A 25,834-nucleotide genomic window follows, 5' to 3' on the forward strand; every position below is an offset into this window, starting at 1 on the left:
TCGAGAACAAACCGCTGCACGCTCCCGAAGAGATGGTAACTGGTGGTGTTTTTGCCTACATTGTCACCCTATGCCAACAGAGGAGGAATGCATTTGTTGCTCTGAGTGGGACTTGAGGCCAGACGATGCACGTCTGGAAGTCTCGAGAAATAACGACACATCGGACCCCACACAACAGTGTCTCACAACTCTTGAGGATTTTCCATCTCTGATCAACCGGGCAGTGGTCGAAACTTTCTTTCGTGTGCCAAAAGTGAACTGGAAGACCCAGCCAAAGCCTTTAGGACCAAATGGCCAACTTTCAATTGAGTAAGTAGACTACAAATAACATATGCATATAACAATCCGATCGTAGCGCAGAGAATGTGAGCCGCGAGTGTAGCCTACAGACGGAGAATAGCAAGTCTGCGCGCTGGCCTGTGCGCATGCGTGCTGGAGCAAGTGGGGGAGCGGCTTGTAAAGAGCATGTTACAGAGGATCAAGACCCCTTTGGAACCAAAACAACAATGGCTGGCGTAGAGGAATATCAACTGTCGATTCATGCAATGTGATTGATGAAAACAACCGTTTAGCGGCCGAAAATGGATTTTGAGAAACGGCATTCCCTATGCCCCGTGCGCCGCCATTACATGGATATACTGGCTCGCGCTGGATTTTATATTTCTTCTACAGGCCTCCGAACAACAAAAAAGTGATCTGGGTGAGTCAAACTTCTTATAATATGTCGTAAATAAGGTCCAGGTTGTCAAAAACGAGCATATTCCTTTAACGTAACGTACTGTGCTACTGACTAGCTAGCTACAGTACACAACTTTGTGTTGCAACTTGTTTCTGTGAGCTCCTACATTCCTTTTGTAACGTTTATTGACAACAGTGCGCGTTTAGGACTCTCATTTCATTAGTACTAGCTAATCATTTAGCAGCCTACCATTTACAACAGCGCCCGCTGAGGGAAACGGTTCTCATTTCACCAGTGCTAGATAGAGCAACCGTTGGTGTGAAGCTAGATACCCCCTCCTCAGTATGTACACCAGTTTAGAGTCTTAGTCATGTGGTTGAACACTTACATTTCACATTGTCAAACTTGACAGAACATTTGAATATTTTAAACATAGAACAAAAACAAACAAATTATAGCTTGCTTACCTTACTGTCACTCTGGAGATATCCAGTAGTGAGGATCGCTCCAGTCACCATGTAACGATACGTTAGTCTAAGCCTAGTTGTGGTTTCGGCAGGTCAGTCAGCTGGGCTGGTCACGGTGCAACGGGTTTTTCTTTATTTAGGGGGGGAGTTAATTGTAAACTGGTGAGTAAAACGTTTACACGAACTACGGAGAAATATCACCAACATTTATAATCAACATAAAAAATATAATTAATAGATTCATTGCCTACAGTTAGGGTGGCAACTGGGGTGGTAAGGCATTTTTCTGGGGTGGCACCGCCACTGGTGTGGACCCCAGGAAGACCAGCTGATTGCCATCGCATTAGCTAATGGGGATTCTTTAAATAAACATGAATACATCTGAAAATAACAAGACTTTACACAAGATATTGAGGTACTTAAAAAAAGGTTTATTGGTTTTTTAAAACCACTTACAAAATCTCAACATCATTGAGCATTTCCAATTAAAAAAAGAAAGAAAATGTTTGCTGCAATTCTAGAGCAACATTATGAAAAGACTGTGGGGTCTGCTGTCCACGGAGGACAACACCACGGCAGAGGCTAAAGACTGTGGGTTCTGCTGTCCACGGAGGACAACACCACGGCAGAGGCTAAAGACTGTGGGTTCTGCTGTCCACGGAGGACAACACCACGGCAGAGGCTAAAGACTGTGGGTTCTGCTGTCCACGGAGGACAACACCACGGAAGAGGCTAGTTCTAAGGGCTAAGTGAAGGGGAGGGTTATAGGGTGACTACCAGATCAGTGAAAGTTGAAAAACCACAGGACTCACTGCTCCTGTGCACTTAAAGAACAGACGGGTGTTCTTCATTTAAGTACAAACATCAGTGCTTATTTTCAATGGTTTCTGAGAAATAAAAATAACAATGCCAACTTTTTTCACAAATACATAAAAACGTGAAAACATCAAAATTGAAAAACGTAACGTATTCATAAACTGAATACAGAAAAAAATCATCTGAATTAGTAAACATCAAACAAGTAAAATATCATGTAAGAAGCTATACCTTTCTGTTTGACAGGACCAGTCCTCCATTACAGCAACGTGGTTACAATACTCTGTACAACAGAACTGAACATGCATGCACACACAAGAATTTATCAACATCGTGAAGGATTCCTGTTTATATTTTTCCTTTTTTAAATTTTCCTTACTTTCATATTCTCAGGTATGAGAATGGAGTAGATACCTCATCTCATTGAGATTAACGTGTTCTTAGTAGGGGGGGTCACTGTCTGGTTGGAGGAGATCACGCCAGCTTGCTGGCCCTGCTAGTCCTACCAGATGTGCCCAAGCCTTGGTTCACGAAAAGTTTAGTGCAATAAGATGAACCTTTAAAGCTTACTGAAATTTGAAACATGAAATCCTTGTGTTCACTGAGATGTACTCAGCACAGACGCTGTCTGAGCAAGATATGCAACCTGGTAATATAATACTTTTTCAAATACCATGCTATGTTCTCACTCAAAGTACATGTCTCTTTGCCAAAGCAGGGCACTATAAATCTCAAAAAGCAAACAAAAAAAAAACATCAAGCTAAGAGAAACAAAAAAAACAACAACACACACAGCGTTATCTATACAAGAAAGGGTGCCGACTGCAAAAAACACACGCAGTTTAGCTGGCTCCTGATTCAAGGTCACCTATTTATAGTCTTAGTGAGGGTGCGCAGTATCCATTCAACACATTTCCATACAGTGTCTTTCAGTTTTTAATGTTGAGCTTTCATATGTACAGAGAGGGGCTTCATAAAAAGAGGAACACGTATGTTCCAACAGTCAGCTGGATAAGCCCTGACGTCGTCCTGCTACATTGGTTTCATAAACCAGGCCAGTAGTGTGGTTTCAGCATAGTTTCCAGTGCTACAAAGAAGTTGCCAGTTTCAACTATTTCTTCATCTTGATCATCTTTGCTGCTGCCTTAGCTAAGGAAGGTTCCTCATTATGGCAAACAAACATGTCTCAGCTAATGCCTTACAGAGAGGAGCTCTGCCCGGAGACTGATTGTAATAAGCAGGCTCTACCTAAATTCTATTGGTTGTTTTTTTTTTTACCTGTGTTTCTTTGGTATGGACATAAGGCTCAGGAGGCTACAATTCCATGACAACCACAGGATTTCTAGAAGCACCTATTAGGACCAGCTCTACTGCATGGGTCACAGGCCTTATTCACACACTGTTCTTCACTAGTATACAAGCTTTTTCACCTGTAATCAATGACCCGTACTTCACCATTAGACACATTTCTTTTCTTTTTTTACTGGTAATATTACATCCCTTCATAATTGACATCAAAAGCACGACTGGAAACATGAACACAAGTAAAGGGGATTATTACATCATTCCTTAATGAGGACATGGCCTAACATGATGCAGTCAGCTGCTTACATGACTGGCCATCTGAGAGATGGATACCTTGCACTGATTATGCGTCCCAAAACAAACAGACTAAATCCTCCTCTTGTTGTGTTGATGTAAATGCTCTTTAATATCTAGTAATACCTCAGAAGAAATGTGATGGCACCAGCCATGAGCGGACGGAAAAAGAACCTGCATAATTGAAGATTATTTCTGTTCAGCCTGGCACTTAAAATGGACAAAGTGTCACAGTGCCCAGAGTCTTGCAGCGTGCTATACAGCGTCAATAATTACAAATACAGTTGTTTTTTTTAAAAAGTACATATAAACAATTTTACTCCAAATGAAATAAAAACCCAGTCCCAATAAAAACAGAACCTGCTTCAGCCCATCAACCCCACGGTGGGCTGGTCTTTGCTTTCCAACCAATCGAATCCATTGGAATTTGCAGTCTCGCTGCAAATCTGTTGGAAGAGCGGATCGTTCATGAGTTCCTCTGGCGTCGAGTCCTCGTACGACCCCTGCTGCTGGTTGGGGTCGAACAGCAGGTTGGTGTCCAGAGTGTTCAGGTCGTTGATGCTGCTGGACAGATCCGATGTCAGTCGGATCTCGCCAGGAAAGTCTGACGAGCCGGCGTTGAGTTCTGACACCTGGCCCGCCAGCTGGTTACCAGGGCTAAGGCCATCGGCGGCTAGGAGCTCTTTGACGGTGGTACTGAAATCCAGATGCTGTTGTTGGTGGTGGTGTTGTTGTTGTTGTTGTTGGTGCTGGGGGTTGTGAGACAGCAGCATGGATTGACACTGCTGATGATGTTGATGCTGCTGCTGCTGTTGTTGTTGTTGATGCTGCTGTTGTTGTTGATGCTGCTGCTGTTGTTGTTGTTGCTGATGCTGTTGTTGATGTTGCTGGTGGAGGTGTGGTAGCTGCTGCTCCCCAGGAGCCGACTGTGCTTGGCCGTCACCCGCAGAGAGAATCATTTGTTCGTTCCTGGCGTTCTTCATGAGGTAACCTGGCTTCTGGAAATACGTGGTGGCGGCGTTGGACGCCAGCAGGGTCTGGTGGTGGTGGTGGTGGTGGTGGCAGGTGCTGCTGGGGAAGCTGGGCGCGGTCTCCAGGATCTGGCTGAGGTTCATGCGGGCGGTGTAGTTGGAGGGCAGGTTGTTGACCCCCAGCCCCCGCACCGCGTCGTCCCCCCCGTCGCCGTCCATCTTGCTCAGCAGCACGCTGGTGATGTTCTTGCCGCCGGCGGCCTGGCCCAGCGCGGGGAGCGCCTCCGTCTGCATCATCACGGTCAGCGGCACCGACTGGCTCCTCTGCGCCAGGCTGCTGGCGCTGGCGTGGGCGTTGGCGAAGATGCTCAGCACCTCCGGGGTCACGGGCGACGAGCAGAAGGGGGACGCCGGCGTGCGCGGGACGCTCTGTAGGGCCGCCGCGTTCCCGCTGAGGTTGCGCTGGCGCACGGCGGGGCTCACGCTGCGGCAGCGGAAGGCGGCGCCCGCGGAGGAGCCGGCGCCGGCCTTGCCGTCCAGAGGGGCCGGCACGGCGAAGCCCTCCTGCTTCGCCAGGCTCGCCGCCAGGCCGGCCCCCTGCTGCTGCAGCACCGGCGAGACGGGCGTCAGCCGGCCGAAGTGCCCGTCGTGGTGCCTGCTCTGGGACTGGTAGGTCTGCCCGGGGATGGCGAAGGCGTGGGGCTTCCGGAAGTGGTCGTCCACTAGGTCCTGGTAGCTGGGCAGGATGCTGATGCCGCTGTTGGAGCTCCCCCCGCTGGCGTTGTAGCCGTTGTTCATCCAGTCCAGCTTGGCCTTGTCCGGGTGGGTGGCCGTGGGCCGCTGCATGGGCTTCACCGGGCTGCTGGACACCACGCTGCCGTCCTGGTAGCCGGTGATGCTGGAGCTGATGGGGGTGAAGGCGAAGGGGTTCCGGCACTCCACGGGGCTGGGGGGCACGCTGCCGCTGCAGTTGGAGTGGGGCGTGCCCACGCCGCCGCCCAGGCCGCCGTCCACGGGGGTGCCGGGCGCCACGCGGGAGCAGGGGCTCTCCCTGGTCAGGCCCGGCCCCGCCCCCAGCATCTCCGAGGTGGGGGTGGGGGTCGGGGTGGGGGTGGGCGTGGGGGTGTGGATGGGCGTGGTGCTGCCGTGCGTGGAGTGGTAGTAGGGGGTCGCGGTCTGGTTGGAGGGGATCATGGCGGCCGGCACGCCCGCCTGCTGGCCCTGCAGGGCCCCGTCTGAGAGGCCCCCGTACGCCTGCAGGCTGCTGTTCAGCTTCATCTGCTCCTCCATCTGGACCAGCTCCTCCACGATGCTGTCCTGCGTCATGTCGTCGTCGTTGAAGGGGAAGTAGTCCAGGTTCGTCTGCATGGAGAGCTGACCGGGGTGCTGGTTCTGACCCAGCGCTGTCAGGGGCTCCATGGCCAGGCCCGACGTCTGCTTGTGGTCTGGTTGTTGATCCATCTGCTGGGGGTAGGCCTGCTGCTGCTGCTGCCCCCCCTCCAGCTGCCCCGCCCCGGCCCACAGGGACCCCTCCAGCACCCCCATGGTGGAGCCATCCTGGAGCTCGGTGACACCAGCCATGGTGCCTGTCATATGCTGCTGCCGCCGTTGTTGTTGTTGTTGTTGTTGCTGCTGTTGTTGTTGTTGCTGCTGTTGTTGCTGTTGTTGCTGCTGCTGCTGTTGTTGTTGTTGCTGTTGTTGTTGTTGTTGTTGCTGCTGCTGCTGCTGCTGCTGCTGCATTAGTGCCAGACTGGCCTGAGCGCTTGCTTTAGCCATGTTGCTAGTGTCCATGGCGGTGGGCGTGGCTCTCTTCAGCTTGGCGCCCTGCTGCCTGACCACCGCCTGAAAGCCGCTGTTCCTCCCCGGGGAGTCGGAGAGCGCCAGGATCCTGGTGGGGGGGGCGGAGTTCAACTTCACAGTTACTTTGCCGATGGCCGGGGCGCTCTCGGGTCGGACGGGGGTCCCGGTCATGGGGAGCTTCTTCACAGCTGCGCCAATCCCTAGTCTGGGACTGTCAGCGCCCCCTGCTGCCTGCTGGGAGATGAATACCCTCTTGACGGGCGAGGGGTATGGCTCTGGGCCCAGGCCAGGCCGTTTCCTGGGGCTCTTGGTGGCTTGGAAGCCTTCCCTGGGTGACACGGACTCGGGGCCCTCCTCAGGTGACAGAGCAGTGCTGGCATTCTGATTGAAGACCGTCAAAACCAAAGTGCTTTCGTTATTATTGGCGTCGTTATTGCTGCCAGCTGGAGCTGCCGCTGTGCTAGTGCTTACGGGGGGCCTCCCGTTACATCTCGCCCCAGACATGGCCTCCAGTCCCAAGGAGCCTTTAGTGTGAGGCGTGGGGACACTGGCAGCCCGGGGCACTGCCACCGCTGCCCTCCCGGTCACCCTGCTGCCCCCTGGGGCCTGGCCACCCTCTCCTAAGGCTTCCACCTCCATCTTGACGTCGCCGGTGGGCGTGGCACGGCCGAGCCTGGCTAGCGGGGCCAGGAGGGGGGCCGCGGAGCCGCTCCTCTGCTGGGGGCCGGCCCTGCCGTCCTCCAGGGCCCCCGGGCTGGCCAGGCGCAGGTGGGAGCCGGCCAGGGTGGTGGTGGTGCAGCCGCTGGGCGCCAGGGATATGGCGGTCACCTTGACCACGTTGACAGAGCCGACGTGGGGGGCGGGCAGCACGGTCTTGATGGGGCTGTTGGTGAAGAGCAGGGTGGGGGGCGAGCGCAGGGCGAGGCTGCCGCTGGCGCAGGGTTTGGGCAGGATCTGGGCGTAGCGGTGGCGAGCCGAGCGGTCCCCCACCGGGCTGGCGGGGACGTTCTGGAGGATGTTCTTGGGGCTCTGGCGGATGGGCTGCACCGGCTGGGTCACCACCTGGAAGTTGACCGGCAACACCTTCCCCTCCGCTGACCCGACGGGACTAGGGGACATCAGCTGGCGGCTCCGCTGTACCTGTGCACGCGCACGCACACACACACGTACACACACGCACACACACGCGCACACACGCGCACACACGCACGCACACGCACACACACATGCACGCACGCACGCACGCACGCACACACACGAAAGCACACGCACACACATGCACACACACACACACACGCACGCACACACACGGACGCACACACACACACACACACACACACATGCACGCACACACACACAAGATGATGGGGTGTTATTAAGCTCAGCAGCTCTTGTTCAAGCACAGACAATAAAAGGTTTGGATACTTTCAAGACGGGCGGCGCGAAGGAAACGGCGGACGCCAGATACGACGCCGGCGTTCTCCGACCGCCCCGACGACCCCGCCCCTGCTGTACCGTGATGGGGCTGGGGACGGCGGCGACCACGATGCCGATGGTGGGCTGGGGGGAGAGGAGGGCGGGGCTCCCGCAGGAGAGGGCGGGCGTGACGCCTCCTCCTCCGTCCCCCCGCCTTGCCTGCGCCTCCCCGGAGAGGGGCGAGCACAGCTTCTGCTCCTGCTGCTTCTTCTGGATCTTCCTCTGCAGCTGCTGCTTGGCGTCGATGGAGGGGGAGGGCAGGGTCTGGGTCTGGGGCTGGAAGGGGTGCGCCTCGGCCGTGGGGACGAAGGCGGAGGCCGGCAGCGGAGTCTTCACCCCTGCAGAGGACAGACGGGTAGACACACACACACACACACACAGACACACACAGACACACACACACACACACAGACGCTCGTTTCAGACGCACACTTTTGAGATAGGCCAGGCCCCGGCTAGACTAAAGTGCTACAGTCGATAGTGAAAACCTCAGCTACGTTCCAAATTATACAGTATACTTTTCCTTTCTGCACTTACAAAGTACATACTTTGCATGAGGTATGCATACAATTGGGACATACTACTTCTAGTATCCCAGAATGCATTTCTCACCATCAGTGATAGCAGGGATTTTAAGGAAGGCTAAAAGCTGTTGTAATTTGGTCTCTCACAATTGAGTTTTAATATTTTTGCCGGCGAGAAAGTAACCATGTAGATTCCCAATGTGGTCAGTTTATCCAAATAATCCCTGCTTGTAAATTTGTTCCTCTTCTGTAACAGGAGAGCAAAACATTAGAGTACAGTAGCCTAATGTTACCTTAACAGGGTTCGACAGGAACGTTGAACAAAGAAAATTATAAAATAAAGTTGTAAAATAATTTGGGGACCAATATCTCTAGCTAGCTACATAAAGTAACTAGTTGACTATATTGTTTTAACAGTTGTTTAAAAAAATGTATTCACAAAAAACGAACTTGTTAGTCCATCTGAAACTATAATGTTACTGTAAGTGGGGTCCGTCATTCGAGTCTGGACTCTGGATTGCAACCGACAGTCAAATATTTAATATTAATTTGGGAACACTAGCTGGCTAGCATAACCAGTTTGTTGGCATTTCATTTGACAACTTATAAGTAATGATGATGATACTAGAAACACTCATGCTACCACATCATCACTGCACTGTCAATGAGCCGTCGTCTGTCTGCGCCATCTCCACCAATCAGAGGATGGGACACTGCGCCATCTCCACCACTCAGAGAATGGGACCTATCTTCCGCTGTGCAGAGGATTGTGGGTAAGAATAGCCAGAAGCTGGCTTGCATACTAAAAATAAAATGTGACCGGATGCAGTATGACATCCTGGTATTTTTGGCGTACCACATGTGACACACTATGTATTGGGACATACTAAATCTTTTTCTGACATACTTAATAGTATGGGAGTATGCGATTTGGAACACAGGGCTTCATTTGACACAAATAAGTTGAGTTGGAGCTGTTACAGGGAATGGCCAGCAGGGGGAGTATTTCCATTCTCCACCACACACAGAGGACCATAATGTACAGAATGGAACAGCAACAAAGTTGGGAGTGGCGGGGGGGTTCCAGGTCCACCAGTATGATGGTCATTTATCAGAAAACGTGTGGTAAACAGAGCGGCTTGGTCAACCAGGTGACAGTCTCTGTCTCTCAGGCTCTCTCTCCTCTTTCCTCCTCTCTCCTCCTCTCTCCTCTCTCTCCTCCTCTCTTACCCGTTGGCGTGCCGGTCATGACGGTGAGCGCGGCCACGGACTTGGTGCCGATGTAGTGGCTGTTGAGCAGGAAGCGCGCCAGGTCCTCCACGGCGTCGAACTGGCGACTCAGAACCTTCTGGGCCCACTCACACACCAGGCCACAGGCGGCTGACCGCACCTCCTCCACCGCACTGGACAGCTGGTCGGACGCCTCCAATACTTCACACTGAGACACACACACACACACACACACACAGACACACAGACACACACACACACACACACACACACACACACACACAGGTTTATACTATTTCAACACATACGGCACTGAAGAGAGTTCAGTGTGTATCTGTGTGTATCTATTTTCATCGTGTTATTCTGAAAAGAAGGGAGAGTAAGAGAAGAGTGTGTGAGAGAACTTACTCCGTCTCCTGTTTTATAGATTTCCAGGTTGGGTAAAGATGGCATGTGCACAAAGGCCTTCTTCCTCAGGCCACTGTAGCAGTACGTGAGCAGGGGGTTAAGGTCAAGAGCACTGAACACAGTCGGGCATTTACACCGAGGTCATTCGTGTTGGTGCTAAAACGCAGGGTGTGTATTTTGCCTGAGAAGGGAGCCGTGGTCAGCAGGGGGCAGACTCAGCGGTCAATCACACACTTCAGAGAGAGGAACTTCTCACTACCAGAGGCCGAGCCAGCTAGAGATCCAGCATCCCGCTCTCCTGGGCTCAGCCCTCCATCCCAGAGGGCTCTCTCTCTCTCACACACACACACACACATACACACACGCAAACACAAACACGCACGCACGCACGCACACACGCAAACACGCACGCACGCACACACACACACACACACACAAACACACACACACACTGACCCCTCCCAACCTTTACCGCTGCCAACCGCCACACCGCCCAAAATAAGACGGCGTGGATTCTGCGGCGAGTGCCGGCCTTTTATCAGGGCGGGTGTGAGAGAGAGGGAGACGGCAGGTGCTCCTCGCTGCCCTCCCGGACGCTCCGGACGGAGGCGTGTCACGCAACCCCCGGCGCCCGGCTCCTCTGCTCAGACCCGTCAGTAACGCGCAACACCGTCCGTCGCCCCCCCGCGCCTCCCGGCGCGCAGTAACTGAACTAGCCAGACAGACACCACAGATCAGGACGCGGCCTACCGAGTCGCTCTGAATTTACTTGGGAGATATTGGGTTTCAGTTGCCGCCACGACCGGCACCAACAAACACGGTCTATTTCCGAGAGGTGTCTTGAGTAAAAATACAAGTTTGCATGGAAGCAAAACGTTTTATACTGTTCTTTCTACGCGCATACCACGCTTCAGCTAAATAAACATGACCTCACTCATCATCCCTATGGCTGAATACCGTCCGTAAGCTTATTGGAGACTCTTGGCTCGGCCAAGTCTAGATATCTGACCTCGTGCCAAGAGACCAGTGGGATTCTGAGATGATTTGGGAAGGTCAGGAGTTGTGTGATAGTGATTCCCCCTCAGGGGCCCTGACCTATCCTCCTATTCTCCAGGCAGAAAGACAAGACTTTATTTGATTTAATTTCTGTTCTATATTTAGACGCTTCATCAACCGTGACAACAGATGCTCCTGGAGCAGAGAGTCGGCCAGAGAGGATAGACTGACCCCACCGTTCCCAGCAGAGATGACCAGAGAGGACAGACTGTAACAGCCCCCTCATTCCAGGACAGACGGCCAGAGATAACAGACTGAAACAGCCCCGTTCTTCCCGTAGAGAGACCACCAGAGATCACCCACTCTAACTGTTAAAGGATATTTGGATTTGCCTCTCATGCCAAGTCGCCGTGCCTTCATGTTTGGAAAGACGTTTTTCATGATCTTCCCGAAGTCCGCCGCACTCAGTGGATGGTAGTTGAGATTGTCACAATAGCTCCTGAAAAAACACAGACAGACAGACAGGCAGGCAGACAGGCAGACAGGCAGACAGACAGACAGACAGACAGGCAGACAGGCAGACAGGCAGGCAGACAGGCAGACAGGCAGACAGACAGGCAGGCAGGCAGGCAGGTAGACAGACAGACAGACAGGCAGACAGACAGACAGACAGACATAGAGGCAGACAGGCAGACAAACAGACAGACAGACAGACAGACAGACAGACAGACAGACAGACAGACAGACAGAGATGTTAATGTCCTGTGCAGAGGAAGAGACGTTTGTTTAAACAAAACATATTAAGTTTCAATCAAAGTAACTGAAACTCTATCAAACAAATGTTTGTCCCGGAGTCGAACTGAAATGTCACAGAGGGCTCAAAGTAAAGACCATTGATGTGAGGGTTACATCACAGTAACATGCCATTTCAATGACACTGTCAGATGTTCCATTCTAATGTTACTGACACATGGCACTCAGTTTCCCCATGCTTTAGGGCTCTATTTATACTGATGCTTATGCTAGCAGGAACTCAAATATAACCTCAATACGTGGACCCTTGTTGTTGCTAAAGAGCTGTAAGGTAGTATAGTATTTGTTAGGTAAAGTTGCCTGATGACCTAAGGGTCGAAACGTTGCGTATTTTGATGAACTCGTGAACCGGGAGATATCAGTGGATCTTTCCTCTCTTCTCACTCAAGAGTGACCAACATGTCTCTTCACCATCAATGATGAATCCTTTGCTGCATTTATCTAATATCATAGACATGTTTAAGACCCACTTGTACTCGTCGTAGACTTCCTGTTTGGGCAGCGAGGTCTCTGGGTGTTCCTCCAGGTGGTTTCGGATCCAGTTGAAGGCGTGCGTCTGCTGGGTGCGGCTAGACGACATGGAGCTCTGGTCGCTGAGCGGGAGGGAGAGGAGAGAGGGGCGTGACTGAGAGGGTGCAGACGGACTGGGAGTTGTAGTTCTACGCCCTTTCCCCCAGGAACGTATAAAGCAGGCGGCGTTCCGGGAGACGACCCGTCGGAGTCCAGGTGTGACGTCCGGGACGCTTCCTTCTTTATACGTTCCTTGACCGTTTCAGAAGCACGATCGGCGTCCCTCTATCCATCCACCCCCATGTGTGTGTGTGTGTGTGTTGGAAGGCAGAGAGTTGATGTACCATGAGAGAGCTCCAGGACTGCCCGCCTCCCTCTCTGTCCTGCTGGGCACCGTGAGGGGTGTTGGGGGGCAGAGGTGGTGGTGGAGGAGGGGATGGGGATTAGATGTGGAGAACAAGTAGGAAGTGATCATTATGTTTCTTAGTCAAGTATGATACCGTCAACAACTACTGGCACAGTGTGTGTGGAAGAGAGAGAGAGAGAGAGAGAGAGAGAGAGAGAGAGAGAGAGAGAGAAGGAGAGAGAGGTGAGTGTAACTGTGTGCGTGTGTGTGTGTGTGTGATTGCGCAATACACGTACATTAACAGGTACATTAACATAGTAATCTACCGGGGGAGAAGGGGACAGTATGATTCGTGTGTGTAACTCAATCACGTGGCCTACATGAACAAACGCCCTGAGATGGGATGAAGTTCGTTACCTTTTCTCACTGCCACTGCTGGGACCAGAAGGCAACTTAAGGTAGAGGTAGAGTTTCTCGATGTCGGTGAACTTCTCCACATCTTGCTGCAAGAGAGGAACATGAGAGAGACCCAGACATGGAAGAAGACGGTCATCGTCAATAACTAATTGAATCACAGTCATTGATTTATGTTAAATGAGTGGTGAGGTACCCTCCCTCAGAAGTGGTCTGCTACAACCTTCGTGACAGACTGTCGCCACCACAACCCGTTCAGCATACAAAACACCCCTCCCTGTTGTGTGTGTGTGTGTGTGTGTGTGTACACATAGTGGTGAGCGGTAAAGATCATCCACCGAGGGGCCCTCATACATCCCTGCTGCAAGGACAAAAGCCATATGGGAAATCTTAAGATCAAACAAGGTTTCCTTGGAGGGGGTGGGGGGGGGGGGCAGTGTGTGGATGTGGCTGGCAGTGAGAGCTCCCCGCCCAGGGGAATGAAGGGACAGAAGGGTGGAGGAGGGAGGGGTGATGGACGCCTGCCATGTCCAGGGGCCGTGGTGACCTCACAGGACCAGACATGCTGTATAACGGGTCAGCGCTCCGGTCGTCTCGCACGGCCGGACTTTTCTCCGCGCTTCGTCTGGCGCCGTTTCAGCGGCCGGCGCTGGAGGAGGGTCTGGCTGCACCCGATTAACACTCTGAGACACAGGAAGAAACGCGGCGTTTCTGTAAACCAATCGTAATTGGCGCCAGTGAAAGGCTTAACCCGTCTGTTGTGCTACATTAGTGCGCTGGAGACCTGTCTGTTTCTGGGCCAGTTGTTCCACGTTGCCAGGTTGGTGCTGAAGGCACCCCCCTACCGTGTGCGTGTATGTGTGGTGACTGGGGTGTCAAAACCGGCCCAGAGGGATGCGGCCTCCCAGCCATGATGACGACGTGTTGGACTTGGACCACCGGTCGACGGGCATCAGCTGAGGACAGGCTTTCAGAACCACAGGACTGCTGTTGCTATGGGTGGATCAGTGGCCATCATTCAGACTTCCAGCTCCAGATCCTCCACAGTCCTCTACCCCCTCCACCTGTGTCCTTAGACGACACAAATAATCCATCTGTGGTTGATTGTTCTTGTCTGGCACAACGGAACCGATGGGCCGTTCCCAAGTCTACCTGCTAGGCACGCTAAGCTAAACGCTAAAGATGTCGGACCGTATTTCAGCCCAAGTGTGCTGGGTGGCAGAACCACGGCAACAACAGACATGCGTGAGAACGCACAGCCTGGAAACCAACCAGCAACAGCAACAACAGACATGCGTGAGAACGCACAGCCTGGAAAGCAACCAGCAGCAGATCTAGATCAGGCCTGCGCTCTCACTCTCCCGTCTCTGGGATTTAAACATAAACAAGGGCTGTGAGACACACTGGCCACACGGAAGCATCCCCACGCCCACACACATACAGGACTGGGGCTCATACTGTACACATTTAACTATAAAATCAAATCAAATCAAATCAAACTTTATTTGTATAGCGCATTTCATACACAGAGGCAACACAATGCGCTTTACAGAGAACAAGGGAGGTGGGCATAGGTGCTATACCCCTACATATTCCAGAGGGAAGCAAAAAAAACAGTATCAGCCGGGAGCCAGAAAAGTGAGCTGTAAAAATTCTTCCCTGACCTCTCGTATCGCGATTATCTTGAGCACCGGGCACTAGTTCAGCTACTATGAGGTTGATGTTCGGCAGGTGTATTGCTTAGGACACAAGGCAGTGCAGTGTTGAGTATGTTGTAATATTTGCCCTGTGGCAGTTATAAACATAATAAATAACAAAATGCAAACTCTGTCTCATTCCATTCCACCATCTTGGATCACACACCCTTCTCCTCTCGCGAGACTTGGTGATATCACTATACTACGGCAAACGATAGGGTACAATGTTATTAGATAGTGAGATTAGAAGTGTAAAAGGGGATTTAGAGTGACAACGTAGGGCCATGACTACTACTGTTAGCTAGTGATAGAGAACGATAGTTATAACCAAGACTAGCGTGCTAGCTCGCTAGCCCGCAACTACTAGCTAGCTAGGCACTAGATAGACATATCTGGCAGTAGCATTCTAGCTTACTGCTGTAGGAATAAAGAAATGTCAAAACATCCTACAGAATATGTCTGATTAGAACCGAATATGGCAGTTACGTTTGTCTTTCCAGTGAATAACTGGGCTTAGGTTTATAAAGCCTTTAACTAACAAGAGGCTATCTGTAGCTAGCATTAAGTTCATGTTGATGTTTGTTTAAAATCTGGCCATATCGGGCTCTTATGACAGTTATCCTATTAGCCAAATGGTCACAGAGAATGCTAATAGTACTGGCCTTGGCAGAATCTGTTTAAAGAGATTCTGTTGATAGCGAACATCTGTAGCTACACGTAGCAAGTAGTGCCCACATAATATGTCGGCCTCTACTCAAAACTTGCGCAATGCACAATCCATACAGGTAACTGTCCTAAACATTATAAACACATAATAACACCACAGTAGTGAATGTAAATGAGTTGTTCAACACTGGCGATCGGCACATTTTTTCACCAGTGCATGAAAAGTATATGAAACCCGATCTGCATTCTATCCATCTACAGGTACTGTACATGTGCACACGCACACGCACACGCACGCACGCGCACGCGCACACGCACACGCACACGCACACGCACACGCACACGCACACGCACACACACACACACACACACACACACACACACACACACACACACACACACACACACACACACACTACCCTGGATGGAGAGAGCCGGTTGGGCCCCAGCTTTGTTTGACTGCGAGGACAGGCCAGCTCGACCAACACCCTGCTACGCGCTCACGCTGCTTCGCTCCCAACGCACCACATCAAAGGGAATAGGGAAGATGGCGGGACGGGGCTGGATTGATTTAAATTCTGCTGGAGTAGGAGGCAGCAGACTGGTGTCTCTGGCTCCAGGCACAGCTCTCTCCAGCGCTGGCTTGTTGATGAGCTGCTGCTCTAGTCGAGCTTTAGAACCCAGATACAACCCGGCACGCGGCCATGGTGATGTTGTGATGCAGAGGGGAGAGGGTGAGGATGATGTCTGTGTGTGTGTGTGTGTGTGTGTGTGTGTGTGTGTGTGTGTGTGTGTAGTAGCCTACACCCCCCCCACCCTTACAGAGCAAGTCATCAGAGGCAGCAATAATCCCAGGGATCCCTAATCCGGGGGAGAGCAGAGCGACGGTTAAACCCACGTAAACAAGTTTTTGTTTTCATGGTGTCTGAACCAACAAAGGGAGGAGGGTACTCCCGGTCAAGTCTGCATTCAAGGAAGAGCTGGACACGGCAGGTAGAAGCTCCGGGGGGTTCGTTCCGGCTACGCCACGCTAGGGCGGCAGCCTGTGAAATCCCTGCCGCCTTTAACCCTTTAACAGGACTGGGTTCTGCACGCTGAATGGAAGGCCTGCACAGAAACACACACACACACACACACACACACACACACAAACACAAACACAAACACTGCGTACATACACACATGCTGCGTACGTACATACCGGTACACACACACACTCTCCAACATAGGAGTTCCCCTCCCACTTTCAATTGGCTCCTAAGAATAGACCCCCACCCCCCTCCCCAAGACACACACACACACACACATTACCCATTACCTTTTCTATTCGCCTTTGTTGCTAGGGGAGCTCACCAATGGCTAAAGTTATCAGCCACTGAGGAGTGTGTGTGTGTGTGTGGGGTGGGGGCGGGGGGGGGGTAGGAAAGTAAATAAGAATGTCTCACAGCCACCCTGGAGCCAAAAGGACTGTCCTGTCTACCAGGGAGCATGAGGAGAGGACACACCATGCTGAGCTATGTTACACACACACACACACACACACACACACACACACACACACACACACACACACACACACACACACACACACACACACACACACACACACACACACACACACACACACACACACACACACACACACACACACACACACACGCGCAGTGTATCAGACACAAGTGTGTTACCCAACAAGTGGTCCTTCAGTGATGCGTCTCAGGGGGTCCCCCCCTGTTGGCAGACAGGCAGAGCAGTACACACACCCGCACACACACACACCGACACACAGACACACCCCCGCACACACCCACACACACCCCGACACACACACACACACCGACCGACCGACACACACACACACACACACACACACACACACACACACACACACACACACACCCCGACACACACACACACACACACACACACACACCGACCGACCGACACACACACACACAGCCAGCAGAGACGTCTTCAGCTTTACACCAACCCTGTGTGATAAATGTCCAGCGGGTGAGGACTGAGTCCCTCACCGGTGGAGAGACCATGGGTTTGCTGAGCCACAACAATGAGGACATCGCCTCCCTAGAAACACATCTGCACCACTGCAGTGAACCGTCCCCAGCACAGCACAGCTCACAGTTACACTTACACACAGAGTGAGAGGGAGGGAGAGAGAGAGAGAGAGAGGGAGGAGAGAGAGAGAGAGAGAGAGAGAGAGAGAGAGAGAGAGAGAGAGAGAGAGTATATTAGTCTTGGAACCAACAATGTCAACAAAGAGCAATAATAGACTTCAACAACAGAGCTTTTTTTCAGCTACACGACCATCTCTTTCCTGTCACAGCGTCAGGTGCGCCTCTAGCTGCGATTCAGAACAAGGGAATACTTTGCACGACTGTTATAAAAGCAGGTGTGCAGGAGAGGGATGAATGAATCGAGCTATGCAACCTGACCGCAATCCTGAGACAACAGTACTGGCGGGTCGGGACTGCTGCTTCACACATCAGGGCTTTAAGATAACTTAGTCTGAAACACAAACTGTACCAGTAAGCTACTGACCTTCCCTGAGTGTTGCTATATATCCAACTGGTGATTTTCATACTTTTTCTACAGCGATTCATTCACAGTAGCGTCTGTCATGGTTGAGATGGGGCCGGTTCACGAGACCAGCCGTCGACGTGACGTCTTGATAGTACAACTCTACTAGACAAGTGAGCGAGGGCATCTGTGCTTCAGCACTAACAGGAAGTTGTGGCTGCACACCACTCACAACTCCACACACACCTCTAACCTTCATAATAATAATAATAATAATAATAATAATAATAATAATAATAACCATAATCTAAAACAGCCCTTCCTCCTGAGAGAGCATTCTCCCATCGCTATGGAACCAGTCTGAGAATATCAACACACGTTTCATTATTGATGTGTGTTAAACTGAACGCTGCAGTAGAGACAATCTGCAGATGAACCGAGGGAGGGAGGGAGGCCAACGTTAGACACTATTAAAATGTTAGACACTACTAGTGCTTTTCCGTGCCCTCTAGAAAACCTTATGAGGCAAACAAAAAATTCTGCCAGAATCCAAATGAGGTACAAGAGAACGGATCCGTAAGGGATACAACTGAAGACATGAAAGTTTAATGAGTGCAGCTGATGCAAGGTGGTGAGCGTGATTGCAACATCTTCACTGTGCTGCTGCCTGGCGAGCATGGTTCAACATCTGGCTGGCTGGCTGGCTAGGTGACTAACTGACTGGTTGGCTGACTAACTGGCTGGCTGGCTAGGTGAATAACTGACTGGTTGGCTGACTAACTGGCTGGCTGGCTAGGTGAATATCTGACTGGTTGGCTGACTAACTGGCTGGCTAGCTAGGTGACTAATTGACTGGCTGGCTGACTAACTGGCCGGCTGGCTGAGTTAGCTAGCTACCTGTGAGCGAGTACCTGGTCCTCCAGGATCTCTAGGATATCACTTGGGCCACCGAGCCAGGGATGAGATCTTTACTATGCGAGCCAGGGATGAGATCTTTACTATGCGAGCCAGGGATGAGATCTTTACTATGCGGTGGAGGAGGGACAAAAACACAATATTTTCTTCATGAATGTGAACAAATAAAATGTTTAAGTGTTATTTTATGTGTGCGCATAGTAATTAACTCCCAGGACTCTAAACTCTGTGAGAAATAGAAGGGCCCCTGAGCACTTTCTTTCAGTTCTGTAAATCCAGAAAACAGACAATGACTCTCCTCAAGTGTCTGGCAAAGATGCAGCGTGTGCGCCAGTCAGTGTTATGCTGCGTCTGCATTTGTGAAACGTCGGACCGTTTGCAGATCCGAAAAGTCTGGTCAACCGAACAGGTGTCACAACCAGAAGTAGCTGTCAGACAGCATTTTACTGCAACATGACAAAATGGCTACCACGTACAGTTCGTTATTTGATTGCTATTTCCAATGCTTTTCCGATTGTTATAGAGGGTATTTATTGATTTATTCTTAGTGCAAACAAAATAAAATTTGGAATATTATTTTGACGCCACTTTCAGTGTAACGAACATTTCAGCGATGGTCTCGGATCTCTGAGGTTCTACTGTAAATCAAAGGATTCAGCGGAGTAGGATACATTATGTACAGTAGCTTCCGACCATTTGGTTGAATTCTCTCTGCTTCTCATTGCGAGAGACGCTCGTTCCGTCTAGAACGCCTCGTTCAAAGCGCATTCTCGGCCAACTGACGTGGAACTCCAGAGCACTGTTGAGAGAAGCTTCACAGAGCTGGGCTTCATACTGCTCATGCTCTCCAGATATTCCTTACGTCTTAAGTAGAGGTTAAGTGCCGACCCCAACATCGCGGAGTAAAGAGCCCTGCAGGACATTCAATGACTGAACCCCACAGGCTCACTCTCCACCTAAGGGCGTTACTATATTTGTGTCACGGTTGGACACATAATATATGACCTTGGCCATATAGCCATACTCTCTCTGATCTATCCAACATGATTGAACTACCCAAATAAGAGTAATCTGATCTATGTTGTGAAAGAACGACTATAACTAATGATAATTGCAGCCATAATGAGCCTAGCCTTGATACTAACCCATGATAATGCTAACATTTAGAACGAGCACCAAAGAGCTACTGAACACCTCAAGCTCTGAACTCTGGACTTAGAAGGTAGACGGGCCCCTGAGAAGAAAAGACTTTCACTGAGATCTTAAGTCCCTTGGGGACAATAAGCAAAACATGGGAACACCTGGTGGAAGACGACAGAGCTGGCGGGTTCAGCCTCTGGACATTCAGGGTTTCATGAAACAATTAGATATGATCAGGAAAACAAAATATCACAATAGACGAGGAATACTCACCAAAATGTTGTCCACTTTTGATTGTACAGATTTGCTGAAAAGGAAGGAAGACATAGGATGAGTATGTAGTGTAATGTGAGCGCCGTGCATCAAATGGATTTATTAATAAATCAGAGGAATGTGCGGCATGAGAAGCCACCCCCCCATCCGCCTCACCAATATACATCCCCGGAACACATGTTGTGTGTAAATAGAGAGACAGACCCAGCATATATCTAAATGTCCTATTTGACAACATGCCTATTAATATCAGCCCCCCCCCCCCCTGACGTGCCCTTGACAGTCACGGAGGGGGCTTGGTGATCCGGTATGAACCGGTATCTGATAAGAGTGTGGGGACAGTGAGATCTTGTTTGACCTCAGAGCAATGTCACGCTGCTGAGCCCCCGCTGAGCAGGACAGAGCTAAGGCTGTTTAGGCCCGACTCATCCTCTAGCATCACGAATCATCCCAAGGGACCCTCTGCTCCTCACAGGAGCCCAGCTGGGAGACAAGCAGGGGAGACTCTCCTACCACACACTCAAAACCACACAACATGTAAGCCTCCCATCACACCGTTTGCCCCAGTTTCCATGTCTTCATAGCATTCAGAAACGTCATGTCAGGAAAGGGCTAGTCTGGAATAAGCGCAACAAAACATGGGCATAGGGGCGGAGCCAGCGCCGACCTTTCAAGTCCAGCTGCATTTGAACATAAAGTCATCGGGAGTGTATGGTCAGGATATTGAAAAAATCATTCTGCCCGGAAAAGGAGAAAGCTGTAGCTAGCTAACTCTGTGACGTGAGTTACATGGAAGAAAGTCCAAGTAGCCTAAATCACACTTTATGTGCTAGATATGCTACCGGCAGCTTGACTCGTTAGCAATACTTGAAAAGTGGAAAGCTGAGGTCAGTGACCAAATCAGCCTCCCCGGGCCAATCAATACTTTGTGCATAAAATCCAAGAGTCTTTTCATTGATGTCCACGAATATCAACGTTCTTTCCCAGAAGTCTCGCCGCGGTGAGAGCTTCTGGGCGCTCAAATTAGGAAAGGGCTGATGGTGTGAACCAGAACACAATTCAAAAGGTTGATGAATTCTCTCTGTGAGCGTGTGAAAAGAGTGAGAAAGAGAGAGAAAGAGGTGGAACACAGAGAGAGAGAGAGAGAGAGAGAGAGAGAGAGAGAGAAAGAGAGATAGAGAGAGAGAGTGTCTGCTTACCGAGGAATCAAAGCTAGACACGTGTGGACCAGAAGAGGGCCCGGACTGGCCCGTGTTGTTTACCTACACCATAATCTGTCTCCAGTGGCCTGTGGTCAGGTTAAAACTGCAGCCAGGTCAACCTGAAGCATTGTTACTAGGGGAAATCTGCCAGGTTACAATTAGGAGGCTGTGATGCGCAGTTGCTGGGAAAGCTAGCTTTAATTCACTGTTACTAGGTGACAGCAGGATGACTGTGCTGACGAGCGCTCATTAGGCTGTTTCTAGGTAAGGCCAGACAGGTACAGCCTGTTGTGCTCGTTAAACCATTGTTGCTGTGGAGAGGAAAGATGGGATTGATGAACATCTCCTCGTCAGGTTACTATCTGCATGTCACTCCAGGTTTGGTTGGTAAATGGTAAATGGACTGCACTTATATAGCGCTTTTATCCAAAGCGCTTTACAATGAAGGCCTCTCATTCACCCATTCACACAGATACCAACGGCGGGTGCTTGCCTGCTCATTGGGAGCAATTTGGGGTTTTATTGCCCAAGGACACTTCGACATGTCGTCAGGAGGAGGAGCCGGGATTCGAACCGCCGACCCTACGATCACTGGACGACCCGCTCTACCTCCTGAGCTACATGTGGCGACATGTCGCCCCACAGGTTTTATGCAACACTATCAATCAGGCTGTTAGGTTATCTCCTTCTCTTGCAACACAATACAGTCCTCCTACTAAGCACTGCACTGCTTACTACCTAGTCTATAATCACAACAGCTGTGTAGACTCGCATGGAAGCTGTTTGATTGTTGGTATTGGAGACAGAAGGATAGGATAAATCAATGTCCAGTGAAAAACAAATTGCTGAAACTTCCTAAAACACACACTGCTGCAGTAGACAGTGAGAGGAAGCAGCCCTGTGGTTCAGACTCCTGTTGAAGCCGTGCTCTGGCTGAGCTGTCTGAACCCACTCACCTGACAGCCTGGCTGGCCTCACTCAGGCTCTCTAACACACGACCAGGTCAGGCAAGGTGAACTTCATCCCTGTATTATTCATTTGGCTGGTGTTATGCTCAGTTTGCCCACTGGAAATTCTATGCTTTCCCTCTCAGCTGCACTCACTCTCCTGTGCCCTAAACCAATCATTTCTAAATAAGAACTACAATTGAACATGATAGTTAATCATAAATCATATCATAAACGTATGGCAACAACCTTCAAAATAGATAAATAAAACCTGACAAGTTAAATAAATCTTCACATATTAATGTTTTCCATTGACTATTGACATTCTGAAACAGTGCCCTGATTCCAGAAGGCAGCAGACAAGCCAGCCCCCCCCCCCCCCCCCCAATCCCAGCTAGCTCCTCCCGCTCTGCTCCTACAGAACGTAAACAACAGTCAGTTCTGCCAGGAAGGGACAGCCCTGGCTGCTCTCTGTTTGCCTCCCTCCCTCCCTCCCTCAATATGGCCGCCTCAGGCAGAAAGAGGATTGCCTGCCGTCCGCCTCTAAACCCCCCACGACTGCAGACTGCAGTGGCTGGACGGGAGATCCAGTCCAGCTATTCTGACTGACCGGCACAGAGAGATGGTGGGGGAGGGGGGGGGAGAGGGGACATTACTGACCCTCCCCTGGTGAGCAGACACTCTGCCCGGCTGAGCTTAGCAGAACTGGCAGTTTACACGACAGTGTGGTCAACCCTTTAAACTCCAACCTACCCTAGGAACAGTCACAAGAAAGAGTCTGTCATAGTGGCAGTCACTACAGTGAATAATAGTTACTCAAATGATTAGGACCGTCAGTATTACAATATAAAAAAATATAAAACACTGCACTAACAGCTGAAAATAAAAAGGCATGGCAGCATTCCAAGTAGTAGGCTAGGCTACGTATCCTGAAGACCACACCTCACAGGAACTGGGTTCCTTCAGGCGTTCAATCACGTCCTGACAGATCAAACACCTTTCAGGCCAGCAGACTTAACGCTGCTCTATAACTAGCACATGGGTGATTCACTTACTCACACACATGAACACAGGTCAAAGATCAAACATAGTATAGACATGGTATCTACTATATCATACCCTCATTGCCCTAGGCTGACGGAGGCTGTTTGAGGACACAGACCGTCTCCTGGCATGCAAGTCTGTGATAACTCACTGGGTTGGACTTCAGTGTTTTGCAGTGTCATTTCTAATTCTTTTTGAAGATGATCATTTTCATTGTGTTGGGATGTTTCCCCTCCTTCCTATTCTTTCCAACTTTCCCTCCTCTTAATAAGCACTGCTTCTCTGAAGCCAGCCCTCTTCACTCAGGTCTCTAGAGACAGTGGACATAAGAGGCTGTGGAATCAAATCAAATACTGCATTTTAGAGCTTTACCGTACATTTACTTTCATCAGCTCCATATTTCTGACATAAACACCAGGTATTATGAAATAATGTGTTGTCCAATAAATGCTTACACAATGAAGTTAAATTATCATGTAATGCCCTATCAATAACCAGTGAATAAAGTGACATACCTAGATGGAATTAGGCCAAATCCTGTAAATAATCTATGATACATTTTGTCCAAGAATCATCACCTACTTGCAAAATCACATTTCTACATGGTGGTTTTAATGTTTCAAGACTATAGGTCAACCTATTAAGCTTACAGGTCATATGGATCGTACGCATCAAGATCTCATACCAACAGTTCTATACAGCACTATACTGTGAATAGACGTGGCCGGTCTTTGGCGTGTTTACTCTGCTGGAGCTCGTAACACAGAGTGCCACACAGAAGAGTGTCCTGAGTTAACAGGTCTGATGGAGCATCAAGTATAAAAAAAAACAATTATACTGTGACAGAACCAGAGTCCACACAACTATGAGTGTGATTCATTAGGATTATAAGTCAAGTAAGCATTTCTAACTGACAGTGTGAGACAGTGCTGGTGTAAGCTGCATGGCTGTCTGTACATGTAGTTAACTGAGACTACCCCCTCTGCTGGTCTTCTGAGACTAATGGAGTGTTAATGACGAAAACTTCAAATTTCATAATATCTGGTATGTTTTGTCATGGGACTATTCTTAATTTCAACAGGCAGCCATAAGTGTAAACAATAAAAGCAATCAAAAAATACAATAAATCAAAGCAGTACATGCCAGTAAAGCCAAAAATACACAGGCTCCAATGACAACAAAAGATAAGAGGGTCTGGTTATATTTCCAACATTGGCTCATGATTAGACAAAACTTACATTTAATTTGCAATCTTATAAAATCTATTGTTCTATTTGCAATGGCCATTTGGCAATGACATTTGGATTAAGACTGGTTAACCAAAGATCAGTCTGTCTCTACTACAAAGCTATCCTAACTTTCCAGTGGGCTTGTCCAGCTGTCCAGCCCAAACACAGCCAAGCTGTCCAGTCCCAACACGACCAAGCCAAGGCCAGATCTTTTGCAGGGTAGGCAGCATTTACTAGGTGCCAACTCTCCACATGCAGACCTCAGTCTAGTCTGAGCTGTGCATGTCACCTTTACTGGAGCTCACTCGCAGGTCAAGTGTCTCACTCTTAGCATTAAGGACTCAGATAGCTAAATGGGCAACATAATATCTGTCACTAAATAAACAAAAGCACAAAATGTGCCTAGTTTGCAAGGCGATGTTTATACTGGGGCTGAAAATCCAGCTAATTTGCTTGCTATAATGTACCTAAGCTTATGAAAATGAGAAACGTCTGGCCGGTGGAAATTGTTGACAAGTTCATTGTTGCTAAATGAGAAAGATGGGGCGGGGGAGGCTAGCTAACTCGGAGCTGGCTCATTAAATGTCTAAGCTAGCCAGCCACACGAAAGCAGGAGGCTTTACTGTTGCAACCAAAGTAGCTAGCTGGCGTTAAGTGGCTAGCTAGTGACATTCAGCTGCTAACTAACCAACATTAGCGGCTTACCAGATGGAATTCTTGATTTTGACCTGCAATGCACTAGCCTCGGTTCCCTGCAGTCCCGGAACCAGGGGGGGTAAGGTGCCTATTCGGTGCTGGCCGGGTTGTTGTTGATCCTCTGCCATCACGATGAGATTCAGGATGGGATGAGGGGCTTCTCAACGAGCAGGCCCCAACACAGACCTCGAGAAAGACTTCTGTCCCTACAGGGGAGCATTACCCACTCCGGTCGATGTGCTCGCTAGATAATTAGCCTCGGTTCCAAAAACAGAAAAGCCGACGACAAACCATGGTTTAACGGTTAGATTGCGACCACATGCACTTAGAAAGTCAAGTGCATGTAAATATAAAAACAGAGGAATAGAAAATGTACGCTCCTAGCAGGATTTGGCCGCAGCCTGGCCAGCGGTGTGTAGTAGTAGTGCTGGTGATGCT

At 50.0% G+C, this 25,834-nt stretch overlaps 1 protein-coding gene across 2 annotated transcripts; it reads right to left on the bottom strand.

Moving 5' to 3' along the window:
• Nucleotides 1-1,563: 1,563 nt before the first annotated feature.
• LOC311307894 (DNA-binding protein RFX7-like) lies at nucleotides 1,564-25,570 on the bottom strand. 2 transcript variants are annotated; one of them, XM_084436784.1, is made up of 10 exons: nucleotides 25,406-25,570; nucleotides 20,279-20,312; nucleotides 13,053-13,138; nucleotides 12,634-12,672; nucleotides 12,250-12,372; nucleotides 11,349-11,465; nucleotides 9,971-10,055; nucleotides 9,563-9,770; nucleotides 7,848-8,146; nucleotides 1,564-7,472 (listed from the first exon to the last, which is right to left on the bottom strand). In XM_084436784.1, the coding sequence occupies exons 1-10, from the start codon at nucleotides 25,522-25,524 to the stop codon at nucleotides 3,927-3,929; spliced, it is 4,656 nt and encodes a 1,551-aa protein (XP_084292910.1). In that variant the 5' UTR covers nucleotides 25,525-25,570; the 3' UTR covers nucleotides 1,564-3,926. The 2 variants fall into 2 exon arrangements, with proteins under 2 accessions (XP_084292910.1, XP_084292909.1); XM_084436783.1 differs by having other exon boundaries at nucleotides 12,634-12,675.
• Between the last annotated feature and the right edge of the window lie 264 nt (nucleotides 25,571-25,834).

This window comes from Borostomias antarcticus (genome assembly GCF_949987555.1).
Source record: "Borostomias antarcticus genome assembly, chromosome: 4".
NCBI lineage: Eukaryota > Metazoa > Chordata > Actinopteri > Stomiiformes > Stomiidae > Borostomias > Borostomias antarcticus.

Bases quoted from the DNA above. Each gene is read 5' to 3' on its own strand.
- LOC311307894 (XM_084436783.1), bottom strand. From the start codon at position 25,524: ATGGCAGAGGATCAACAACAACCCGGCCAGCACCGAATAGGCACCTTA. The intron at 12,373-12,633 runs GTACATCAACTC...CCTCCCGCTCAG, and splicing joins AGTCCTGGAGCTCTCTCATG to CGACCAGAGCTCCATGTCGT. The intron at 10,056-11,348 runs ATATCCTTTAAC...CCCCCTGCTCAC, and splicing joins GGCATGAGAGGCAAATCCAA to GTACTGCTACAGTGGCCTGA.